Source organism: Ambystoma mexicanum, chromosome 3q, assembly GCF_040938575.1.
Source record: "Ambystoma mexicanum isolate Mex_15411 chromosome 3q, UKY_AmexF1_1, whole genome shotgun sequence".
Lineage (NCBI taxonomy): Eukaryota > Metazoa > Chordata > Amphibia > Caudata > Ambystomatidae > Ambystoma > Ambystoma mexicanum.
The window spans coordinates 563004701-563030242 of NC_090926.1; the positions used below are offsets into that span (position 1 = coordinate 563004701).

At 48.4% G+C, this 25542-nt stretch overlaps 1 protein-coding gene across 1 annotated transcript in view; it reads left to right on the forward strand.

The window, feature by feature from the left end:
* The window catches only part of RANBP17 (RAN binding protein 17), a 2111817-nt gene that overhangs the window by 786544 nt on the left and 1299731 nt on the right, over positions 1–25542 (forward strand). The window contains exon 14 of the mRNA XM_069654335.1: positions 17311–17446. Within this exon, the coding sequence (XP_069510436.1) occupies positions 17311–17446 (136 nt within the window). The remainder of the gene's footprint in view (positions 1–17310; positions 17447–25542) is intronic.

Below are 25542 nucleotides of genomic sequence, written 5' to 3' on the forward strand. Positions count from 1 at the left end.
AAGAAAAATCAGTATCAGTTTCGTTTCTGATCTATCTTTCATAGTAGTAACCAATCACTGATCTCTGCGTCATACTGACCACAGCCAATGACTGCCATCTCCCTAAGCCCCGCCTCTGGCAGCCATCTTCAGATTTTTACCGCACGTTCAAGTGTTGGGATCCTCGTGCTATTGCTCTCGAGCGTTAGTGCTTTTTTTCGCGCTTTTTCTTAAGAAAATGTTCTCTTTTTCAGTCAAAAGAGCCTCAAGCTCCACCGTTTCTTTATCCGATCAACGGGGACCTGTGTCGGATTCTTCCGCGCCCCTCAAGGGTGAAGATTTCATCGAGCCACGCTTTTGGAGGACTCCAGAAGTTTCTCAGGCCCTTCTCGAGCATGGCCCAAGAGAAGGGAAGCTCGACACCCGGAAAGCTGTTCAGGGTCTGCCCTGGATGCCAGCTTCAGAATGTCTTTAAGGAGGACGAACACTCCCTTTGCCTTTACTGCCTGCATGAAGACAAGACGCACGTGGAGAAGGACTGTGCGTTTTGCGGCAATATGTCGGAACGGACCATGAAGGACCGCCATCAGCGTCTCGCCAACTGGCTGGAAGGAAAGAGCCCGTCAGGCGAGAAGAAAAAGAAGAAGAAGTCCGAGCGGTCTTCTAAGACCTTTGAGGGCGCCCTGGCGACGGGGGTCCAACAGAAGGCCAAGCACCACGAGTCCGCTGGCACCGGGAGCGCCGAACGGTCGGGCACTACGGGCGCCAGGCAGGGCGCATCCTCCCCGGCGCCATCAACCACGCTCTGACTTGGGTAAGAGGAAGGCCGAGCACCCGGCGAAGCTCCTGGAGAGACCCCGGTCGTGCTCGAAGGCCCCATCGGAGGGGGGGCGAGGTGGTGACCCTCCCCCCAAGGAGAAGGCGGTGAGCGCACCTAAGGTGGTGAAAGCCTTGATCCATCCGGCCAAGGCCTCTATCGAGACAGTCGCGGCGGCCCTGGCTCAGCCTGTGGAGGCTACACCAGTGGTGGCGACCTCGGGGCCCAGAATCTCCCTGCCACCGCGGAGGGAGTCCTCTTTCATGCCCATCGACAGGACCCCCGTGAAACCTCTGACGGAGAAGAAAAAGGGGGGGGCAGGAGGTCGTCATGGATTCGGCCTCAACCTCTGAGGAGGAGCTGATCGAAGTCTTAGGCCATGGCGCTGGCGTGGAAGAAGACCATCCTGTCGGGAGGGACCCCGACGTGGGAGATGACGAGAACGTCGAGGGAGCTCCTGATCGCCCGTCGGAACCCCCTCAACCAGTGCCGCAAGACAACTTTGGCGGTCATTTTGTTGGCTATACAGTCCTTATGCTCGGAGATAAGGACGAGACTGCCGTTACCACCAACGGAGGAACCGCTCCTGACGGGGGGACCCGGAGCCAGGCCCTTCTGGGAGCCCTCCTCTTAAGAGAAGAAGGATTCATCCTCCACCTCCTTTTCAACCATCGCGCCCTGCTCAGCCCTCCTCCCCGTCCTCGACACGTGGGGATGATACAGGGAATGACACGGCCGCGACGGGTACAGACGACGAGGTTTATGACGAGGATCTCCCATCGTCACCTCCCACCCGGGCTTCCCCGCCCGACGAGATTGGATCGTTTCACGCCATGATCGCCAGGGCATCCGAGCTTTTCCAGCTCTGCCCGGAAGAGAAGAAGAAGGAAGGTTTCCTTTATCAACGGCGCAAGACCAAGAGGAAGATGGTCCTCGCTGTACCTCTACTGGATGATATCTGGGATGAGGGTCTCTCCCTCCTCAAGAACCCATCCACAACGCCGGCTAGAAGGGATCGGTACGAGAAGAAGTACCGGGTCCCGGACGCGGTCCCCTTGTGCCTTCGGGCACAGCCGACCCCGGACTCGGGCGTCTCTGCGGCAGCCAGGAAGAAAGCGGGGGGGGCGCGGCCTCTACGTCAACCTCCCCGCCGGACGGCGAGGGAAAGAAATTGGACACGATGGGACGCAGAGTCATCTCATTGGCAGCGACGACGATTAAGGCTGCCAACGCCTTGGCTATCGTAGCCTGCTACGACAGGGAGTTGTGGTACAAACTCGCCCCCCTGCTGGACTTCCTACCAGACGACAAGAGGGCGGAGGCCCTAGAGATCTTGCAGGAAGGAGAAGTGGCATCGGACCACGCCATTACGATAGCGACGGACATCGCTGACACTGGATTTCGCCAGTTGGGCAACGGCGTGTGCCTTAGGCGGCGTGGATGGCTCAAGGCTTCTGACTTCCGTCAGGACGTGCAGACCAGAGTCTTGGACATGCCGTTCGACGGGAGCAACCTGTTTGGTAAAACAGTGGACGATTCCCTACAAGCCATCAAGGCGGACACGGAGACGGCCCGGGCTCTTGGTGTTCTCCAGCAACGATGGCCGCCCTTTCGGAGCGGCGGAGGCAAACAGGGTGCCTCCAAAGGTTCCAGCGGTGGATTTTCCACCTATCGTCAAGCGGCCCGTTCGTCGTCACAGGAAGCCTACAGGGGACGAGGCAAGTCGGGCGGACCCCGCCGTCGTCGCCAAGGAGGACAAGGCGGCAAAGCCTCGTCGAAGCAGGACTGAACCGACCGTGGGGTCGGGCCCCCACTGAAGCACCCCGGTGGGAGGCCGGCTGGCGAGCTTCGTTAGCGTGTGGGAGTCCATCTCCACCAACCGTTGGGTGCTGGACGCCCTGGCTCAGGGTCACGCGCTCGAGTTTCTAAAGAGGTTCCCGCGCATCCCCCTTGTTGCCAGGAAGGAACATCACGTCCCTCACCTTCTCTTGGAGGTAAGGGCGATGCTCAGGAAGGGTGCCATCGAGCTCGTCCCAAAGAGGCTTCGGGGCTCCGGAGTTTACTCAAGATACTTCCTCGTGAAGAAGAAGACGGGAGCATGGCGTCCCATCCTGGACCTACGACGACTGAACAAATTCATCAAGGCACAGAAGTTCTGGATGGTCACCCTCCAACACGTCCTGGGTCAACTGGAGGAGGGCGAATTCCTGTCGTCGTTGGATTTGGAGGATGCCTACTTCCATATCCCCATTCTAAAGGGACACCGAATGTTTCTCAGATTCGTGGTCCAAGGGCGTCTCTACCAGTTCAGAGCCCTTCCCTTCGGATTGAGGTCGGCACCCAGGGTGTTCACCAAGTGCCTCGCACCGGTGGCGGCTGCGCCTAGAGGGGATCCACGTCTACCCCTACCTGGACGACTGGCTCATCCAAGCAAAGACGAAGGAGCTTGCCGTGGAGCACACGGCAAGGACCGTCCAACTACTCACGGACCTGGGATCCGCCATAAACTACGCCAAGTCCCACCTGGTGCCCGCGCAAGACGCACTGTTTCTGGGAGCGAAGCTCGACACAGTGTTGCTTCTGGCCTCTCCGTCGGAGGAAAGAACGAGGGCCATCTTGGACAAGGTGCAGCGGATGCTGGTTGCCGACGCGGCCAGGGTGAGGTCCATCAAGTCCCTCCTCGGAAAGATGTCTTCTTGCATTTATCTCATCCGCCTGTGCAGGCTCCGGATGCGCCCGTTGCAGGAGTTCCTGGACGCGCGCTGGATCCAGACGACGGGCAGCTTCGAGGAGAGTATCACACTCGACGAGAGTTTCCGACGAGCGATCCGGTGGTGGGGCACCCACGCGCATCTGACGGCGGGCTTGGACTTCCAGACCCCGGGCCACCAGAAGACAGTGACCACGGATGCCTCCCTGGAGGGGTGGGGAGCGCACACCGAAAACCTGCACGCGAGGGGTCTTTGGCTGCCGGCGGAGAGGTCCCTCCATATCAACGTCCTGGAACTCCGTGCAGTGTTTTGGGCCCTCAGGTCCTTTCTTCCGTCCCTCAAGGGCAAGGTGGTGAGGATCTTCACCGACAACACCACTACCATATTCTACATCAGGAAGCAGGGCGGTACCAGATCCCCAGCCCTGTCCAAGGAGGCACAGGATCTGTGGCATTGGGCCGTCGCCCAAGGGATGTTTCTGGTGCCGTTTCATCTGGCAGGAATAAAAAACACCATTGCCGACTCGCTCAGCAGAGAGCTGCGCTCGTGCCACGAGTGGGAACTATGACAGGATCTAGTGGACCGCCTCTTCCGACGGTGGGGCACACCCCAGATCGACCTGTTCGCGACGAACTCCAAGTGCCGGAGGTTCGCCAGCTTGTTTCCCCAGCCGAGGAGCATGGGCGATGCTTTCTCGTTCCCCTGGGAGGGCCTGTTCCTATATGCGTTCCCTCCATTGCTGCTGCTGATCCGGCTCATCAACCAGCTCAAGAGGTCACGGTGCAAGATGATCCTTATCGCACCTGCGTGGCCGAGGCAGATATGGTTCCCGGACCTTCTGGACTTGTCAGCGTCCCCGTCATTCAAACTGCCAGTGGACGCGGATCTTCTCTCCAGGGAAGGAGGCGCCATCCTCCATCACGACCCGAAGTCGCTGAACTTGCAGGCCTGGTTCCTGCAGCGTTAAAGTTTGGAGGTTACGACATACCGGCCGACTGCAGAGAGGTTCTTGCAAAGGCCAGGGCGTCCTCAACTCTTAAATGCTACGGACACAAATGGAAGAGGTTCTCTGTCTGGTGCCACACACAGAAGATTAACCCTCTACGTATTAGGGCTCCCCAAGTACTGCCGTACCTGCTGAGGCTGGCCAAGGCTGGACTGGCACACGCTTCCATCAGAATTCATCTTGCTGCGGTCTCCCGATACACCAGAACCACGGGACGGTCGTCTTTGTGGTCTCATCGTCTGGTGAAAGAATTCATGAAGGGACTTTTCAGATCGTTCCCGCCGGTGAAGGCCCCGCCCCCGCCGTGGGAGCTCAACGTGGTGCTGACCAAGCTCATGGGACCTCCGTTTGAGCCTCTGCACTCGGCTCCGTTGAAGTTCTTGTCGTGGAAAACAGCGTTTCAGCCATCACCTCCGCACGACAGTTGGGAGAGATCCAGTCCCTTTCCTGCAAGCCCCCGTACTTCACTTTTCACGACACAAGGGTAGTGCTCAGGACGCACCCCTCCTTCATGCCCAAGGTGCCGTCGGACTTCCACCTCAACGAACCCTTGGTGTTGCCTGTTTTCTTCCCGTCTCCTTTGTCGCCGGCTGAAAGGACTTTGCACTCGCTGGATGTGGCTAGAGTGCTGAAGTTCTACGTGGACCGCAAAGTGTTTTCGGAAGACGTCACAACTTTTTGTGAACTTTGGACCTGTCAATCAGGGGAAGGCTCTCTCGAAGGCTTCCATTTCCAGATGGCTCTCCGGCTGTATCATGTACTGCCATCGGTTGGCAAACCGACCGCTGCCTGGCCGTCCGAGAACCCATTCCACCAGAGCGATCGCAGCTACCACGGCGTTCCTATCTGGTGTGCCCTTGCTGGACATCTGCAGGGCTGCTACGTGGAGGTCGACGCACACCTTCACGAAATTCTACTGCGTTGATCGGGATTCCAGGGAGGGGTCCAGGGTCGGCCAAGCAGTGCTGGGCAACCTGTTCGCCTAAGGTGAGCCTGGTGAGGAGGTAAGAATTGCTTAATGTTGAGTTTTGATGTAATGCTTAATGTTGAGCCTTTGCCACCTCCCGTGGTTGTGCATGTGTGTACTGCTATGTATTCTTTTATTCATGAGCATGTGAATCCATGCCAGACCCCATGCTGGAGAAGGAACAAGTTACTTACCTGTAACTGTTGTTCTCCAGCATGGGTCTGGCATGGATTCACATGCGAACCCTCCCACCTGCCCTTCTGCGGCTCTTCACTTGGTCATACTGCCTCTTCACGTGCTACCAAATCTGAAGATGGCTGCCAGAGGCGGGGCTTAGGGAGATGGCAGTCATTGGCTGTGGTCAGTATGACGCAGAGATCAGTGATTGGTTACTACTACGAAAGACAGATCAGAAACAAAACTGATACTGATTTTTCTTTACCGAGGATTCCCAGCCTGAGGACGGGGAATATTCATGAGCATGTGAATCCATGCCAGACCCATGCTGGAGAACAACAGTTACAGATAAGTAACTTGTTCCATACTGTTGAATAAAAGCTAATTGGTGATGACATATGTTGTGTGGCCACTTGGTCATCCCTGCATACATTTGCCAAATGTTACTCTTTAGGTGTTGCACGTGGAGCAGATGCAAGATTTGGTTGAGCAGTTCTGCAAATTCTGCATGTTTAATGCTTTCTGCCCTCCTTTGTTATTCTATTCTAACTGCTTGGGGAGTCTATCAAGATGAGGAATCTGCGGGAGTAAAGCAATCAATTGAAGGAAAAATTACTTACTGTAATAATCTTTCCATGGATTCTTCTCCCGCAGATTACTCATTGCCCCTCGCATCCATCCCCACTCAAAAGTCCCAGTGGCTTAAAACATCTGTCCAAGCGAGAAGACAACTGATACTGGCTCTAACGTGACGGCTTCTATCTTAATGATCCTTTTTTTTTTTTTAAACGCTGTTTTTCTAATCTACTTATTCCGTGGGATCTCCCCGTTGGGATGTATCCCATTGTTACATTTTTTGCAGGCTGGTTAGCCTCCCTCCCGTCGTTTTCCTCTGCAGCATTCAGGTACGGGGAAAAAAGGAGGAACTGAAGCATGGGGCGTAGTGACGTGGTATTTATATGACGCCTGACGTCACCACCGCAGCCGACAATCAAGCACTCAGCAAGACGAGGAGATGATAGTGGGTGGAGTCAAGGTCCCCTATGCCCCCTGTCTAAAAGGATTCCGAACAGTAGAGCGGGATGAAGATATCTATCAAGATGAGGAATCTGCTAGAGAGGAATCCATGGAAAGATCATTACTGTAAGTAATTTCTCCTTTTCTGCCATGTAAGTTTGTTCTGCTGCTTTATGCAGAGCTGCACTTTAGGGTGTTGAGAAATTGAACCGATTGTCACTGAGAAACATTTTGTGGAAGGTCTGTTTGCTCTCCCTATAGGAAGGCCAACAGTGCTGCTGCTACTCTAATATGGTTTGAATACCACGCAATACAAAGCCATCAAACCACATTTTTGGGGGGCAGATACTTGATCTAGTCCACAATTAGGTAAATATATTTTATATATTATTGAAGTACTTCACCCACCCCCCAGAGAAATGTCACGTACCTAGTTTAAAACAAGGAGACTCCATTTAGATAGGATTGCTTCACTGAATTGTGACCTCACCCTGAACTTAATGAAAATTGCTTACATGGGTCTCTTGTAAGGGTCCATTTGCAGGGGGCACTTTTGTTTCGTCTCAGTACTAATGGGCCAAGTGTGGTTTACACGAAGGCTAACTAGTAAGGGCAGCTCGACCTAAGAGAAAATATGAATTGCCACCTGGAAGCTATTCTTCTATATACTTTTTTTGCAACCTGGTATTTTATTTATTTAGAGGAAATACTTCCTTTTTTGACTCTCTTTGATCTCTAATGGATGATGTCTGATGCCCGGTTTTCAAAGTAATTTATTATAACCTAGGTTTTTAATCTTGCAGCTACCTTGCTTTATATGAGGAATTTCTGCTCCTGTGATTCTGATCTGGTATGCATTTTTAAATGTCATACATGTATTTTGATACAGGAAACTATTATTCGATTTACTACTTTTGCAACTGAATCTTTGTTATAGTATTTCTATCATTGTTTTTATGCAAATTTGTTTAATTTGTTTCCTGATGAATTGTGTAATGATTTATTGATTTTGTTTAACTTTTATGGCATTAACCACCAATAAAATAGCATTTGTGATGATGAACATGTAATAATTAACCATTTACAGATGTGTAGACCCTGATCACGTCCATAAAAAGGCAGATAGTCACTGGGGTCTTGAATATTTACCCTTGATCCCCACATAGGTCCTAATCTTCTCTGCAACGGCTTCAGAGAGTAGACAGGAGTTAAAGATAAAGACAGAGACAATAAACAGGAGTTACAGTGGGCAGCCCACTCAGGTTCTCCGTCTAAGGTTAAAGTACTGAGAGTTTGAGCCACTGGCAAATATGGCTGCCCATATGGTGCTACACAACAACCCCACCAACTTCATGATTCTAGTACCAAATCCATACCATGCCAGTTCCTGCTCCATGAACCAGAGTCCATCCCATCAAGGTCTTTCTAGCTGGCCAACTCGATAATGACCCATTTAAAAAAAAAAAAATATATATATATATATATTTATCATTTTAACAATCCAAAAGGCTAAAGAAAAGTACAAAACAAAATACAACCAACACAACAAGTGGGGTACATGAGAGATATACAGAAAGAGGGTGGATCGTATCAATGCAAAAATAATATAGCAGCAGATGTAGGGCACAGGCAATGAAGGCCATCTGGATCAGGAAAGTCATACATCAGTGTGAACATATATAGATGAGACATCATATCAAAGGGAAACATCTCAACAATTGTGGTTTAACAGCCTGAGTGGGAAACCTCTCACTGAACTCATGAAGTGGAAGCCAGGTTGCAACATGCTTATTCATGGACCCCAGAGAAATGACACAAACGTTTTCTGCCACAGCTATCTCACAAACCTTGTACCACCAGACATTGACATGTGGGCCCTCCACCGCCTGCTAGCTTCTGGCCAGAACAATACGAGTAGCCAGCAACAAGTGAGCAATTACCAGGGCTCTAGAGCCCCTCATGGGATAAACCGATTACACTGGCGCACCTAGCAGAATTGTGAGGGGGTCCATAGGTAATGGGGAACCATTTATATCCTTAATCAAGGCCGGCACCTCCTTCCAGAATCGCTGGACCTTTTCAGAGGTCCACTAGAGGTGCAGAAAGTCACAGCCCAGGGCCACAATCCCTCCAGCAGAGGTGAAAATAGAAGGATTAATTTTGTTAAGGTGGGTTAGATACACGTACCACCGGTATGCGATTTTGTACGCCTTCTCCTTGTTTATCACACATCGGGACGTGGTTACGGCTCTCGCCCATATCTTACCCCAGGTCTCATTTGTGATTGAGCAACCCTGGCCCCCCTCCTATCGCAGCATATAGGGTAGCCGGGCAGCGGATCTGTTCGGTCCTAGAGGCTGTACAACCTAGTGACTTTTTTTTGGGGAGCCCCTCCTGCACATTAAGTTCCAATGCGGTGAGTGGGTTCCAACCTGTAGGGTCTTGGGATTAGCAATCCAATGTCTAATTTGACAATATTTGAAATATTCCACCTCAGAGACGCCAAACAGCTCCTTGCAGTCCTCAAAAGTGAGAGGAGCATCTTCACGATATAGCTGACTCAGATGTTACAGACCACGCTTGCGCCATGGCAGAAGACCCGACAGCGAGCCCAGGAGAGAAGCAAGGGTTTCCAAAAAACTGCGATATAGGGCCACGGTTATGTGGGACTGTGCATAATGGAAGCACTGTATCCCAATCCCACAGCGAGACCAGTGTAGAGGGCGGCACATTGCCCCTGAAAAATCTGTAAACTCCTCCAAGGTGTCGGAGTGTCGAAATGGAATACCTAGTGGCCAATTGCTCGACATCCACCCAGAGGGCATTATCAGAATCAGCCCGCCAAGCCATAACATGTGAGCCATTGGCTGCTATAACGTAGTCCTGAAGAATAGGTAGAGCCAGATTACCTTTAAATTTGTTCTAATATATGGGCTGCCTGCCAATGGATAGTCTACGATTTGACCAAACGAACCAAAACATTTTCTGGTGAAAGACCCAGAGGGAAGGGTGAGATACAGAGACCGGAAGGGCTAGTGTGTAATAGAATAGCCCTGGGATAATATTCATCTTCACTGCTGCGATCACGACCTATCCAGGAGATCTCCCGATTTTCCCAGCATAGAAAATCATCAGTGAAGGATTTAAAGAGGGCTGGAAAATTGGCCCGATACAACATGGAAAAGGGCGGTACTAACTTTACACCCTGGTTTTATTTTCCCAACTGAATGGGAACTCTCACTGAATCCTGACCATATTATCAGGGGATTCCGAGATATTCAACCCCTGATCTTAATTCATAGATTTGCATTCTGACAACCAGAGTTGCATCTTTAAGGCCTGGTAAGGAGTGTCGACTAAGTTTGGAACATCATTAATAGGATGTTGTCCGCATAGAGGGCAGTTTTATGCTCAACACCACCTGCAGGGATGCCCCGAACACATGGATCGGCCCATATGCGAATCACTAGGGACTCCATCACCAAAGCAAAGTACAGTGGCGACATTGGGCAACTCTGCAGCTTTCCCCTGAAGATAGATATAAATCACAAACACCGCCCATTGATGCAGATTCTGGTCTTCAGGGATTGGTATCCATCCATGGTACGTCCCACAAAGGAAGGTTCAAAGCCAAACTCCTGCAAAGTCAAGAGGATGAACCTCCATTCAACCCTATCAAAGGCCTTCTTGCCTTCCCTCTACACCACATTGATAGCCCATCTGATGTTATATATAGTAGATGCTTCGGCCAATAATGAATCCAATTTGGTCTGGCTAAACCAAGGCGGGTAGGGCCTCCATCAGTCTGGTAGCAAGAACCTTCGAGGATATCTTGGCGTTGGCATTACGGAGCGAAATCGGGCAATACGACATGCATAAAATGGCACCTTTGCCTGGTTTCAGAATCAAAGAGAGCAAAGACGCCTTGATAGTCGAATACCTTGCCCAAAACAAGAAAGGAATTAACCAAGGCATTTAGTGGGGTCAACAGACGAGACTTAAAAACATTTTTATAAAAGAATAAAAGAGAGGCGTTACTCCGTCCGGGCCCAAGGCCTTCTGATTCAAGAGCGAGTTGATAGCTAACTCTGTTTCCTCTTCTGTAATAGTAAGTTCAAGGCGATGCCAAAGCACTTGGGAGCATATGGGAGCAATGGGTTGGGTGAAACAAGAGTCCTGCGCTTACAAGTCAGATTTCTTGGCAGCCAATAGCTCTTCGTAGAAATGTGAAAAGACCTCAAGCTTTGCCTCTTCCACGAAATGCAGCACCCCATTCATATCCCTTATGCCAGTTTTATGATTCCTATTATTCTGCCATGTCAGCTTATTGGCCAACAGCCTGTTGGCCTTGTTACTTTGAGCCTAATAAAATTATACTGTGTGTAATAGGTTGGTGGTTTCGGAAGCTATCAACACCTTCAAACTAGACCTGGCTAGTAGAGTTTCCTGAGAGCCCACTGAGATCTGGTTTGGGCGTGGACCAATTTGTGCTCACAGACCTGAGATTCCAGTCGTTCCCACTGTCAGGATTTAAAGTAAGCAGTCGACTAACTTATAAGTCCCTTCTTATCACAGACTTTATTGCATTCCACATGACGCCGGGCGGGAGATAGCCTCCCTGTAATTTTCCCTGAAATAATTATCGATGGCCATCGTAATTTCCCCACGAACAATGGGATCTTGAAGCAAGGGATTGCAAAGTTTACATTCGCAATGGCAAGTAGGTTGCACCCTGTTAACTTGACACTGCAGTGAAACCATAGAACGATCGGAAAACAATTTGGGACCAATAACAGCATTCGAGAAATAGGGAAATAGGGTAGACAAAAGCAAGAGGAGATTGATCCAGGAAATGCCGTTGTGGCCGTACGAGTAGTGCGAGTAATCCCTTTCATTCCCACAGAGGAGCCTCCGGACATCCACCAAACACAGCTCACAGTAAGCTTTTAGCAGAGTCGGAGCGTGCGGGGTCAGGAATTAAATTGAAATCCCCACCAAATAGTAATTTCCCCACTGCAAAGCTCCCAATGGAGGGGAGAAAAGTTTTCAAGAACTTGTGCTGATTATCGTTCATAGGTAATAAAGTGCACAAAGTCACCGGACGGCCAAACAAGATTCCCTTTAGAAAGAGAAACCGTCAATCCAGGTCCTGCAAAACATCTTTTTTGACAAAAGGGGAATCCATGGCCACCAATATTGCAAAACCCCCCTTTTTAACAAGAGCAGAAGCGAAGTATTGCCACAGGAACACTCTGCAACGTAGCCTGCATTGATCCTGCTGAAGTGAGTGAGTTTCCTGCATCATTGCTATGTGAACCCTGGATGTCTGCAGCCTATTCAACATTAATCTCCTCTTAACAGGTGAATTCAGGCCCTGCGCGTTAAGGGTCATCAGCTTTAAAGTTTGCGCTTACACCATTACTATCCAAATTTATACTAGAAAAGAACATAGGGAAAAAGCCGAAATTAGGAAACATTACTGCAAAGGTTAAACAGAACAACCGCAACCAGCCTGCCCTGGCTGCCACATATACATATGCTGCGTACATCGCCACCCAGGGATCGAAATTGGTGTCTGTTGACCAGGATCAAAAAGCATTCCGTGGGTACATGGCATCACCCATCAGGTAGGACCTACCGCTGGGGAACCAGAAGCTAGCCATATCGTGCAGCAAATGTAACATGTGCACAAGATGCTAAATCGAACTTGTTGTCTATTGCCTATTATACAATATGGTTTAAAGGCCCCTCAGATGTGCCCTTTATTCTCCTTTAAACACATGACCAAATCTACACAATTAATATCACATAGCTAGCTTTGTATGGCACCACTTGCCTGGTTAGTCAAAAGTAACTCCTGGTAGCTGTTGGTTATAAACTAACCAGGCTCTCCTTGGCTATAACCAGGAGCTAAATAGCCCCCAACTGCTGGCAGTTTCAAACCCTGTGGCCCCCATCATTCAAACAAACACTATCCCTGTACGAACAAAACAAGACATACCCCCTCTAATCCCTCCTCCCTAACCGACCCGGAAAAGCCCATGTCCTTCCATTCGCCTTATGGGCAATAGGGGCCACCCAGATAGGGCCTATATGTGGCCCACATCAGTTTTGAAATGATAATGGTCATCGCTCATCAAGAGAGAACAGTCAAGAAAAGGAGAAAGCAACAATGGAATATAAAGAAAGGGGGGTGGGGGTCCAGTCAATCCCTCAGAGTTTGAAACCTTTCCGTAGCAGAACCAGATGACAGCCCCAAAGTCTAGTCCGCTCCACCAAGCAGAAGGTCGCTGCACTGTCCATCAAGAAACCAACTTTCATGAGGTGGCCCTAGGCCTGTACAACCTGCGGTGACCCCTGGACCTGACAACCTTAGACCTGACAGAAGAGCGAGACGGGTGGTTCTCCGATGAATCCTCATGGGGCACCGTCATATAAGGAGAACGAGAGCGTTAGGATGGGTTGATAATAGCCATGGGGTCTTGCATCATCGAGACAGCTCAGGCCCTTCTCACGCATTCATTGTGTGAAGTCACGCAAAGACCTTCTCTTAGCCTGGGTGGAGTACACCCAGAGTGTGCAGTCCAATTCTATGTCCTTGTCATCTGGCCATTACAGGAGGGTCTTAAACAAATCGAGACATAAGCGTGTAACGCCAAATCTTGAATTGGAGGCGTAGCCCCTCTAAGGCGTACATTATTCCTCTTGGATCTATTCTCTGCATCCTCCTGATGCAACTGTAGCTGGGAGCAATTCCAGCTCATCGACCCTGTTGGGCAACTGAAAGAGCTTGTTCTGAGACAGTTCGCCTAGTGAGCCCTGAATTTCCTTATTTATTTCTTCCAGCATCATCAAAAGCTCGGATCTGGTAGCTGGTGCTGACTCAGCGCTTTCCTCCTTGTGCTCTGTTTGGATCTGAACAACGGCAATAAGGCAGAGCTTCCTGGATTTATCTTGGCTATGCATGAGAGCCAACACATTGTGACTGGTACTGCCGTTGGGCGTCTATGCTGTCGACATCTTAAAGCCAAGAAAAAGGATGGCCCACACGGCTACAACGTAGCAGCAGGCCTCCAAGCAACACAGCAGGTTTGTGGGCAAATCGATACCAGCGCCTCCTATACTCCAGCAAAACGAAAGTTCCAGGGTTTGTTATGCAGAATGCTCACATATCATATGTCGATGAGCCAGTCTAGGACATCAGCCTCCATCCGCTCCTCTCCCTCAAAAGCAACTAAACATGAGCAGGCAAGGGCACCCTCCGGCAACTTGTCACTAGGCCTTACCAGTGCTGCAGGGAACTCATACAGTGCCCCAAAGCCGCTCCAGCCGATTCAGCCTCCTCCACCTCCCGAGCAGCAGGTTCTATTCTTACGGTGAGGGGAGCCAGGAGACCTCCTCCGTAACGAAGTGCTGGTAGCCCAGGCTCGATGATCAGTCGTGAGCTAAGGGGACCGCAGCGGGTGCCATCTTGATCCGCTGAGCCAACATGACCATCAGATGAGATTCGTGCTCCCAGGGAGGATATCTCAGGGGCAACGTGCTCGCCTTGGAAGCCAAACAACATGTAGTAACACAGGTTCGATCCCCGGGTCTGTGCTTAGAAACCTCTGGGTATTAAGTGCGTTATAAATAACCTATCATACCATATATCAGAGAGAACCGTCAGCCAACTGCCGAAATGTGTTGTAGGGGGCGTCATCGCATCAGCCCCTCCTCCCACCTGTTAGGCAGAAACCTGTGCAGTTCCTTTAGGGACCACTGCAAAAGATTTAAGAGTACAGGTGTTTGGCAGTAAACCCACTTGGTAGCAGTCTGTACCACACAGATTCACTTGGTAGCTGTGGCTGAGCAGTCAGACCTCCCTCAAGAAGAGTTAGGCAGTATATAGAGAATACACAATAGGTACAGAGATACAATAGCACAAGCAAACACTGACCAGAGCTTTGGTGTAAAAGTATATAATTATTTATTTAAAGACACACTTGTAAATTACACTAGCACAAAAGAGGTAAGTAAATTCAGCACACAGTCACTATTATATATATACAACCCTAGTTACCTATTAGACAAGTCTTAGTGAGAAACACCACTTATTTTCAGACAGAGGTGAGCGCTTAACATAAGATGGCACTCTAATAAGTTATTAAAAAGGGTGGGAAAAAGGCAGAGTCATGGAAGCACACACATTTCAACACTTGTTAAAGAACCACAGTAAGGCAGGATAGGCAGAGTTCTACTGGAGAGCAAGGAAGTCAATTGCAAGGCCCACTCTTGGAGAGAGCAAGCAGAAGGTGTCCAGGTTCACACAGTGGGGTTATGCCCAAAGAGTCTTGTAGATAGTTCGCACACAAAGAATGAAATTAAGTCAGGCAAAGTTAGCTAGGTTGCCCCAGGCCAGCCCAGGTTAGAAAGTCGAGGCTTTACTGTCACCCCGAACGATCTGTCGCAAGGGAAGCCAGGTGGGACACAGTACCTTAAGTGTGAAGGAAGCTCCAGCGGGGGCAGTTGTTCCTGGCAGCGGGTGCAAGTCAGTGTTTTGTCCAGAAGAAGAGGAGGTCTCGCCGTGGAGGAAAGATGAAGGTCGTTGCACTGCCAGGGAAGAAACCAGCCGCGGAGTTCTTCGGTTAAAAGGTACTACCCTTCTAATCGCGGTGGTGGTAAACTGTGGTATTCCGGTTGCCGGGGTGCTTGGCACGGGCAAGGCGGCCACGAGATGTTCCAGGAAGGTGAAAAGAAGGCAAAACTGGTTATCCCCACCAGTCAAAGGAAGAAGACTCTCCGGACTGGAGATCTCCTCTGTCGTCGGGAAAAGTGGTGAGACGGTTCAGCAGGGCTCCACCGGTGGCGTCGTCGTTGCAGGTCGGCTCAGCTTCTCCCTCCTCGGATTCTTAGGTCCTGTGGCGACTTCTGAAGTTCCAGTACCCAAAGCCCTGCTTTTATGCAGCAAACCCCCATTCATTCAGCCTAGCTGTCAATCAAACATGCTAAGTGGTGAGCCGGCCGGCTCACCACTTGGGCCAATCACACAAGACTGCGACTTGAGTTGCCAAGGCAACTCAGTCCAGGGTGCCTAAACCCCCTCCCACATTCCCTGTGGTACCCAGACAGAGTGGCACCACTTTTGGAGGCTTCTGTGGAGAAGCCTGCCAAAAAGTGGAACAAAGGGCTCGACTTGGGTTGGAGTCACAGAAGAGAACACAAACGCCATTTTAGAATCGAGTTCTGGCAAAAAATACCAACCGGTGAATTAATATTAAATAAATAAACCCGCGGTATGTTCGAGGCTATAGGAATTAAATAATTAAAGTTGGTAGCCTCAAACAATGGGTAAATCCCATAGAGAGATAATCGCGGTCGAATATAAAAAGTAGTATCCACTGCCACCAGCCAAAACTCGATCAGGGGGGGATGGAGACGTGCCCCCTCGAACAACAGACCCGAATTGCCCCGACCAGTACGTCCACAATATGATGGTTTGTACTGGTTTCTGTTCATAATTTGGAACTGGCAAAGCCAATGGTTACTTTACATGCCCTGGGAGACAGTAGTCCGTCCCCGGTATGGAGTCTATGTCGGGGGGTCGCTACGACACCACCTGGGTTACGGCATGGAGCGTGCTGTGTAACCCACATCAAAAACACATGAAACCCTATGGAGTAAAAGACCCCATAGCCCATAACACACAGGGAAAAGACCAAGGAACACCTCAAATCATGTCTAAGAGTGGGAGTAAAAGAGTCTCACTCTTAGCAGGAGAGAACAATAAATCCCAAAAATCCAGCAAAGCTGCTGGGGGACTCGCTAGGTTTGGGAAATTAGTCTTTACAGAGAATTCTCCCTAACACCACCCACCGATCAGGTTTTTCTGCAGACATTGGCCAGTGGCGGGCTCGTATCTCCATTGGCTCATGGAGCTCACATTGAGTGCCCCCATTTTTTTAATTGGGAATGTAGCCTTCGACAACGCAGAACATAGTAGAACATCAACAGATGCTTATGTTCAAGGTATCGGATATCTTTAATAAACACAACTACAGAGTTGGGTCTTCCCATATAAAGACCTCATTGGATCTGACATTCTCAGGAGTCATGGTTTACCTTTCTACATAACAAAATAGGAGAAACTGAATATTTGGAGGATGTTTTGTTGTAATTCATGCTCATGCACACCCTTCTCAACTTCACAAGTGTGACCAAATCGAAATGCTGTGTATTGCTTTTTTTTGCTTTTTGTTGGCGTCTTTACTTAAAGGACTACAGCACAGTTCATAGGTATCAAGTCATAATTTCCCCACATATATGGCCGCCATACCTAATATCACTGGGAAAAGGTTGTGGTGACATTATATATGGTGACCATATATATGGGGTCAAGAGGACCAGGGGTTGTTGGGGTGTCCTCGGCTCCCTTTGAAGAAAAAAAAAGGGTTTGGGAGTTGCGGGGGTGTCCCCTGCATGTTAAATTTTTGGCAACTTTTTTGCCAGGTGACATTTTTGCAGGGGCATTGTTACATGGAGCCAGTTCATGCATAACGGAACAATTAAAGTACAGCGTATTTGCAGTATGAGCATTCCATGTCAATATTGAGCTGCAAACCATATAGACATGGTTCCTTTATTTTTCTCCTATAAGGGTTTTCCAGTTGATGGCTCTGACTGATTCTCGATTACCACAGGCTGGTAACGAGAAGGTGGAACTTGCTATTCTCTGGTTTTTGGATCAGTTTCGCAAAACGTACGTCGGGGATCAGCTTCAACGGACATCCAAGGTAAAACCTTTGCCAAGAATAACCTTGTCGTCTCAAATTTTATATATGAAATGATGCAATTCTTGTTCTCTTGAAACAATGTAGTCAATCTTATTAGCTCATGAAAGATCTAGATTTGTTTTGCTTTGCAAGTGTCATGTCATTGTATTGTCATAGAATACATGCAAAATTGGCCTACACAGTTGATTACACAATTTCATCATGTTTACAATACCTTCCTGGATTCTAATTTATTGTGTGATGGTGTTTTTTTTTTCTTCCCATGGAAGATTAGTTATTCTTAAAGTGCTTGTGTTACTGACAGCGGTACACGTATGCGCAACAAGCAGTGTGTTTTTCTGTGCCAGTTTCGTGTCAAAGATGTAAAAATCCGTAATGCTCCTTCTTTCTGAGACGAAGTTTCACTTTTATCACCTGGGTCAGGCATGTTGCGAAAAGCATACAGGTGAACATTGTTATGTGAAATCCATTAATCGTGTATAAATTCGTGTTTGATTATTGTGAGTTGGAGCCATCTTTAATCTGACCCCTGATCATGATGCATTTGTTTACATCAGTGCAGGAACAATAACAATATTGCATGCATGTTAACAAGAAAAGGGACCCCCTGTGTTCCATTTTATTTTAGCTTTGTGCTACATGAATCGGTATTGTATGTGTTGAACCATGGATTCAGTAGAATTGTCATCTCATTTATTTATATTATTCGATAAAACCAAAGCAAGTTGCGTGTTATTTCGCTGGCCACGTTTTAAGAGTTGCCATGCGGTTTGTTTATTTTTATTGCCAGCTTTTTTGGTCGGCCTGTCTTTACTCAAATACGCAGTACTTTTTTTCTCTCTAGAAGGTCACGTTGCTGACAGGCCCTTGTTAACTATCAGCAGAATGCTTAGTTCGAAATAAACGCGCAGGGCTTGTAAAGTCTACTAGTTCACTGTCATTGGCAGGGAGATTTTATGAACAGCGAGTACCATGTGTATGGTACTCAATCTTGCTGGAGAGTGGGGGAGGTTTGCATCTTAATTCACATATACTCCAAACTTTTTTGCAGTAAATGGCAAATAGGTTTCACTGTGCATGGCTGGCTTTTGGGTGGCAACATTGCACCAAAAATGAACTATGCTTATGGTGATATGCACCCTTTTACAGAAAGCACAAAATTGCACAGTCTCCAACTTGCCTAGTCTCCTGGTCTTCCTTCACTAGCTGTTTTAAAAGAGTACCTTTTCTGTACTAGAGAACCCCTTCTACCCTACAAGGTGGGCTGATGCCACAAGCTTGGGGGTGCCATGGATCCATGTGGGAGAGCTTTAGCTGCTTTATATTGTTGAGTTTCAGTATGGCAATGTGCTCCTACACCCACCAAGCTACAGAGAACCTCCCAACAGTTGCAACAACAAAACAGTATTTTATAATGATCCGACCCTAGAGTCTGTTCTGTAGCCAAGGTGTTCACACAGAAAAGTTCTCATCAGCTACATTAGTAAACCTTGCATAGTGATCAACACTGAAATAGATAATAATAATAAAACATATTACAGGTTTAAAATATCAAACTGTTCCCACTTCTTGGAAACAGAGAGAACATTGTGAACAGATATTGAAATGCTCACAACATGCTGTTGTACGTGTCCACCTCCCTTAGCTAGTCCAGGGCACCTGCCTCTCGTCGTGCTGTTTTGGTGTCTAGGCTTTGCTTAAGCTTATGTGGCTCTTATAACTATTTTGTTCTCCATAAGCCCGTCAGTATTTTCAGCAGCACGTTTTGCCATCTAAATGAGATGTTCAGGTTAGACTGAATCAAACGTTTATTTATCAAATACACGTAGATGGAATTGTGAGTGTTAACACGCCTCAAACTTAGATGGCACTTTGAATGTTAGCATGCCTCAAACTTAGATGGATTTTTGAATGTAAGCATGTCGCATCTAGATAAGACTTTGAAGATTGGTATGTGCAACACGTAGTCAGAATTGTCAACATTAGCCTGCGCCTCATCTAGATAAGAATGTGACTATTAGCATGTGCCACACCTAGACAGAATTTGAATATTAGCATGTGCCACACTTAGAGACAAAACTGTGATATCAGTACCCGCCACTCTGGCACAGAATGGGGAACATTAGCCCGCGTTGCATCTAGATATGACTGTGAATGTTAGTATGCGCCACACTTAGAATTGTGAACATTTGCCAGCGCTGCATTCGCTGTGCAGGACTCCCAAGTTTAGGTCTATCATCCATCTCTTTCTGCTATATGTATTTATCCTTGTACTCAATTCGCACTGTTAGGTGCAGGCCTCTCTCCCACTATATAGGACTACCGAATCTAGGTGTCCCTGGCCTGGTACTCAAATTGCACTGTTTCGTATAGGCTCTAGCTCTGTTTAGTCTTGTACTCAAGTTTGCACGGCTAGGTGTAGGCTCTAGCTGCACTTAGTCTTGTACTCAAATTGCACTCTTAGGTGTAGACTCTAACTTTGTTTAATCACTGTTAGGTGTAGGCTCTAACTCTGTTTAGTCCTGTACTCAAATCGCATTGACCGGTGTAGGCCTCTCTCCCACTATACAGGACTCTCAAATTCTAGGTGTAGGCCCCATTTTGCTTAATATATGCGGATACCTTCTACATGAAGAAAGCTAGGACCACTGGTACAGGCATCAATTCAAGACCTGGCCATATATCGCCCCAGCTGAGCAACCTCGCAGCCTATGGTACGTATATCTCACACCACTCGCGTGGACACAGGCCACAGGCACGGCCATGCATTCATGCATGATAGATTAAGCCTACGGCTAAGCACATCCAGCCTAGTGCACACATCTTAATCTTAGAGTCCAAAGTCCAATTAAGCACAAATCACATTTTATGCACGTCCTCAGTTTCATTAAGCCATCACGTCAAAAATAAAATCTTTTGGTGAGTGTGCGTGCCTCCTATATGAGCTATCATTCGAGCATGCCTTTCCAATGGAGTTATAAAATAATCGGCTCAAATTTATAAAGAGCGTTAAATCATGTTTTCTTTTTGTAATAATTAACCAAGCAATCCAGCATTAAACTATTACGGAAACATTTGTCATTTAAAGCATAGAGGATACGTTTGTAATCCAAAAGGCATTTGGTCTATATTTGTGGTGTACCAGGTGTTTTCTGAGCTCACTGTAGGTACCAACAAGGTTTTTGTTTTGTATTTGAAGAACGCATGTCAGTTTCAATCAGAAATTACATACACTCACACATTTACAGATGGCAGAGCCATTCCCACGAAGGGTGCCTGTACAATAGAACAAAGATGGGAACAAGTGGTGAGCCACATTTTGAGGATGTAAACAAGTGGGGCATATACCAGGGACCAAAAACAGAATGAATATATATATACATTTCTGAGGCATGTGGAATCTGCTTAGATCACATGCTGTGCATAGGCCGACATCTAGTGGAAGTTGCTTACTATTTCACTTTGTTTTTCGAAACTAGAAAATGGGCGTCGAACTAGGGTGTGCCAGTAATACTATCCCTAGTGTGACGTCCGCTGTACCCATGATCCCTCACGCGTGTAGGACCCTCAGATTATTTTTTGCCGCCATACTTGTCGGAAGCATATCGCAGAGTTCCCTTGGCTTTAGCCAATTATCAATTATTAATAGAAAATGTCCCCGTTTCTCTCACACTACGCCTGAGATAGACGTCAGTGAATCGAGATTGAGGAAATCAGCCGTCGAGACTGCACGACGGACTTTGGGCCTCGGAAGGCCTCTGGCCTCGGCCCGGGCCTCGGAAGGCCTCTGGCCTTGGCCCTGTTCAAGTCAGGAGAGTGGGGGGGGTGGTCATACACTCGTTTCCTACATATACCTGCCCACCGCCAATTAGTGACATATGGAGAGTACTCCCTTTAAATTCTGCCCGAAGTGTAACCGGAAGTTTCCCTGGGTAGACAAACATAATATATGTAACCTGTGTCTCCCTCAAGACCATCCCGAGGCTACCTGTAGAGCTTGTAAGCTCTTCAAGCCCAAAACACTCAAGGACCGCTTGATGAAGTGCTGGGCCCACTACACCAGGCAGCTAGAGGCCATGGACACCGTGGGATCCTTCAGCGATGGCAGCAACACTGACCTTATCGGACGGCGAGGGCACAGGGGTGACTTGAGACACCCACGCACTAGCCCGCGACCTCGGAGGACTGACCGGCGGTTCAGTTATGGCGACAACACCTAGAGAGCGGTCCGCTTATTCGATGTCCTCTGGGCGTTCCCGGTCACGTTCGCCTCACGACAACCGTCCGTGGTTGGTAAGGGTGCCACACTACCGAAAGTCATTGAGGCTCGATCGTCAGAAGACGATTCTGACCTCTTCCGTCAAGTATCACGTTCGACGTCTACTTCCGAGATTCAACACCCTTCTTCCAAGTCTTTCGAATCTCATACTACCACCTCCGAATCTCGGCTCCAGGCGCCGAAAACCTTAGAAAACCCTAAAGTTTCAGGAAAACACTCCTCTAGTGATGGGAAGGGTGCAAAACAACATAAAAAAACTCAGAACACCACGTTCAAAAAGAAAAACAAAAACACCCCAAATCTTTAGAGAAATCCAAGGTCCCTGACCCTGTCACTAAGGCAAAAATTGTCCCTCCCACTCCTCATGATATGGGCATGGATGAGGAACCACAGCAGGAAAGAATTATTCCCAGTTCCAAGGAATGGAACATCGAGGACATTGATAGGGGAATGAGAAGAATGTCCTTTTTTTTAGACTTCTACGAAACGGACCCTAATTATTTCCTGAGCTATCAAAACACACCAGCTACCTCTGCCCCCTCGGGATCCAACGACTCTCAACCCCCTACTAAGAGGCTCCGTTCTGAGACTCCAGCGCAGGCATTTGTTTCAGACCCTTTAATAATTGAGCCTTACCATCCAGAGTCATATGGTGAGGAGACAGAAACACAGATGCTGGACGACCAGACAGGGGTTGATTACTATGGGGATGATGAGGACCTGGAAGAGGAAGATGAGGCAGAAGCGTACAGTCTTGACTTCCCTATTCCGAAATATCCCCCAGTGAATGACTCACCGGTTAATAATCAACCACTAATCGATGAGGGTCTAGCCAAAGCTGCAGCCCATTTTCAAATAGACACACAGGGTGTCCAAGAAGATAGGCACTTTGCAGAAGAAATATTAGGGGACAGGTGAGCCATTGCCCAAGCTATCCCCATATTAAAATCAGTCCAGCGCAGAATAGATCCCTCACTGCTAACCCCTAATGTTACTTGTGCGGTTAATCCGAGAGTAGAAAAATAATTTCTGCCTGCTCCCTCAAATCCCTTGTACATAATGGGTCAGCTAAAACCCGACTTGTTGGTAGTAACAACCACCAGAAAGAGGGCAGGCACACCACTAGCTTCTTCAGAAGCAACCCCCGATAGAGAGCAAGATAATGTATGCTCTGGGGAGGAAGGTGGCATCCACCTCAGCATATCAGGCACGCATTGCTAACGCTACCACTCTGTTAGCGAGCTATAACTGCCACCAGTGGGAACAAGTAGCTTCTTTAATAGCCTCTGCACCTGAACCACTAAAGGGACAGTTGGCCCAAATCGCATCAGACAGTAGATCTGTGTCCGGATGCATACTTAAAACAAACTTCGATGCTGCAGACAACGCAGGAAGGTTGATAGCAGAAGGCACAGTGATAAAACGCCATGCTTGGCTAAGACAGTCCGGGTTCAAGCCCGAGACCCAAGCTACCCTCATAAACATGCCAGTAGAGCCAAACGTCCTATTTGGGAAAGCAGTAGAAGAGGCAATAAAGACGGCTAAGGACTAATACGAGACCTTAAAATCTCTGACAATTGACAAATAAGCCCTCAGGTCAAAGGGGAAATAATAATTTTTGCCGCTTCCATGGCCAAAACTCCCAGAGAGGTGTTCCAATTACTATCAGAACCAAGGAACCTCGTGGGGCAACAACCAGTCCCAGGCTACACAAGGTTTCCCTAGAGGTCAGTTCAGGGGCCGCACTAGGGGTAGAGGCAGCCCCGGTAGAGGTGGTACGCCACCCAATAAACAGTGACATTCCGGTCCAAGTCCCTTTCCATGCATCCCCAGTAGGGGGGTGCATTTCCACCTTCACCCACGCATGGGAAGGGATCACTTCGGACAGATGGGTGCTGTCCACAGTGTCCGCAGGATACTATATAGAGCTACTAGAACGGCCCCACAACCATCCTCCAAGACAGAAAGTACACTCCTTGGAGTATCAGAAAATCCTCCTCGAGGAGATCGCAATTCTACTTGCAAATAAGGACGCAATAGAACTCGTCCCGGGCAACCAGGTAAACAAGGGTATTTATTCAGCCTACTTCCTTGTGCCAAAAAAAGATCTAACGATGCACCCAGTATTAGACTTACGCCCTGCAAACAAGTATGTCAAGCCACAAAAGTTCTGCATGACTACACTCCAAGAGGTAATACCCCCACTAAAAATGGGGGATTACATGGCAACATTGGATATGAAAGATGCCTATTTTCATATTTCCATGTTCCCAGCTCACAGAAGATTCTTGCGTTTCAAGATAGACAGCCAGCGCTACCAGTTCAAGGTGCTGCCCTTCGGAATAGCCTCGACGCCAAGGGTATTCACCAAGGTACTGGCGATGGTGGCTGCGCACCTATGCAGGGAGGCAATCCCGGTGTACCCTTACCTGAAAGACTGGCTCATCACAGGGGAAACCCACGTAATTTGCAGACTAAACAACCAAAGAACTATCAACCTCCTCTTCCAATTGGGCTTCTCAATCAACGAGAAAAAATCAAGCCTGGTGCCAAGCACCTCAAAACAGTTCCTAGGGGCTGTCCTAAATACCCAATAGGGGTTGGCCTTTCCGTCAGAGGCGAGAATTCGAAATCTGTTCCTGCAAATTCCTCAATATAAGGCCGGTCGCCAAATAAGGGTACTCAAAGCGATGTGTTTGCTAGGCATGATGGCATCTTGCATTTACCTGGTTCCCCACGCGTGCCTGCGCATAGACCCATGCAGGACTGGTTGGCGAAACAGTGGTCTCAGGCAAGTGGTCAGTGAGACGATCTAGTGGTAGTTTCGCCAACACTAGTACAGTCTTTGCTGGTGGACAAGAGAAAATCTTACAAAGGGGAAACCCTTTCACAATCCAGAAATACAGGCTGTTGTCACAACAGACGCCTCCCTGACAGGGTGGGGAGCTCGCTACCTTCACCACACAGCTCAGGGTCTCTGGTCTCACCCAGTGGCTCAGAATCACATCAATCTGCTAGAACTTCTGGCAGTATTCAGAGCGCTTTGGGCATTCAAACCTCTCCTATCCAATCTGTCAGTGTAAATCCTAACAGACAGCACAACAGCAATGTTTTATTTAAACAAACGGGGGCACTCGTTCGCCAAATCTGTCCAAGCTTGCCCAGAAAATATGGAAATAGGCACTCAGACGGAAGATTTACCTGTCATCCCAACATGTTCCAGGGGATCTCAATTCACTAGCGGATGCTCTGAGCAGAGATCCCCTCCCAGAGGAACACGAATTGCGGCTACACAAAGAAGTCGTAGAAGATCTCTTCTCTCAGTGGGGTTCCCCACTGTAGACCTATTCGACACAGAAGAAAACAGACAGTGTCCACACTTCGCATCCAGGTTCCCCCAGCCAGGCTCCAAGGGGAACGCTCTATGGATGAACTGGTCAGGGATGTTTGCCTACGCTTTTCCACCAACCCCTCTGATGAGGAAGGTAGTCAAAAAAATACACGGGGAATTGATGACGCTCATCCTAGTTGCTCCTATGTGGGCGAGAAAACCATGGTTTCCACACTGCCGGTGTGCGGCCCCATCAGACTCCCATGCTGGTACAACCTACTCTCCCAGCACGAAGGACAAACAGTGCATCCTCAACCCAACTCGTTGAACTTGGCAGCATGGCTCGTGAAGTCCTAGAGTTCGACCATCTCAATTTACCACAGAGAAGTATGATATCTTAAATGAATCAGGAAAACCTAACACAAGGCACTGTTACTTTGATAAGTGGAAAATATTTGTTATTTGGTGCCAGAATAAACAAATTAA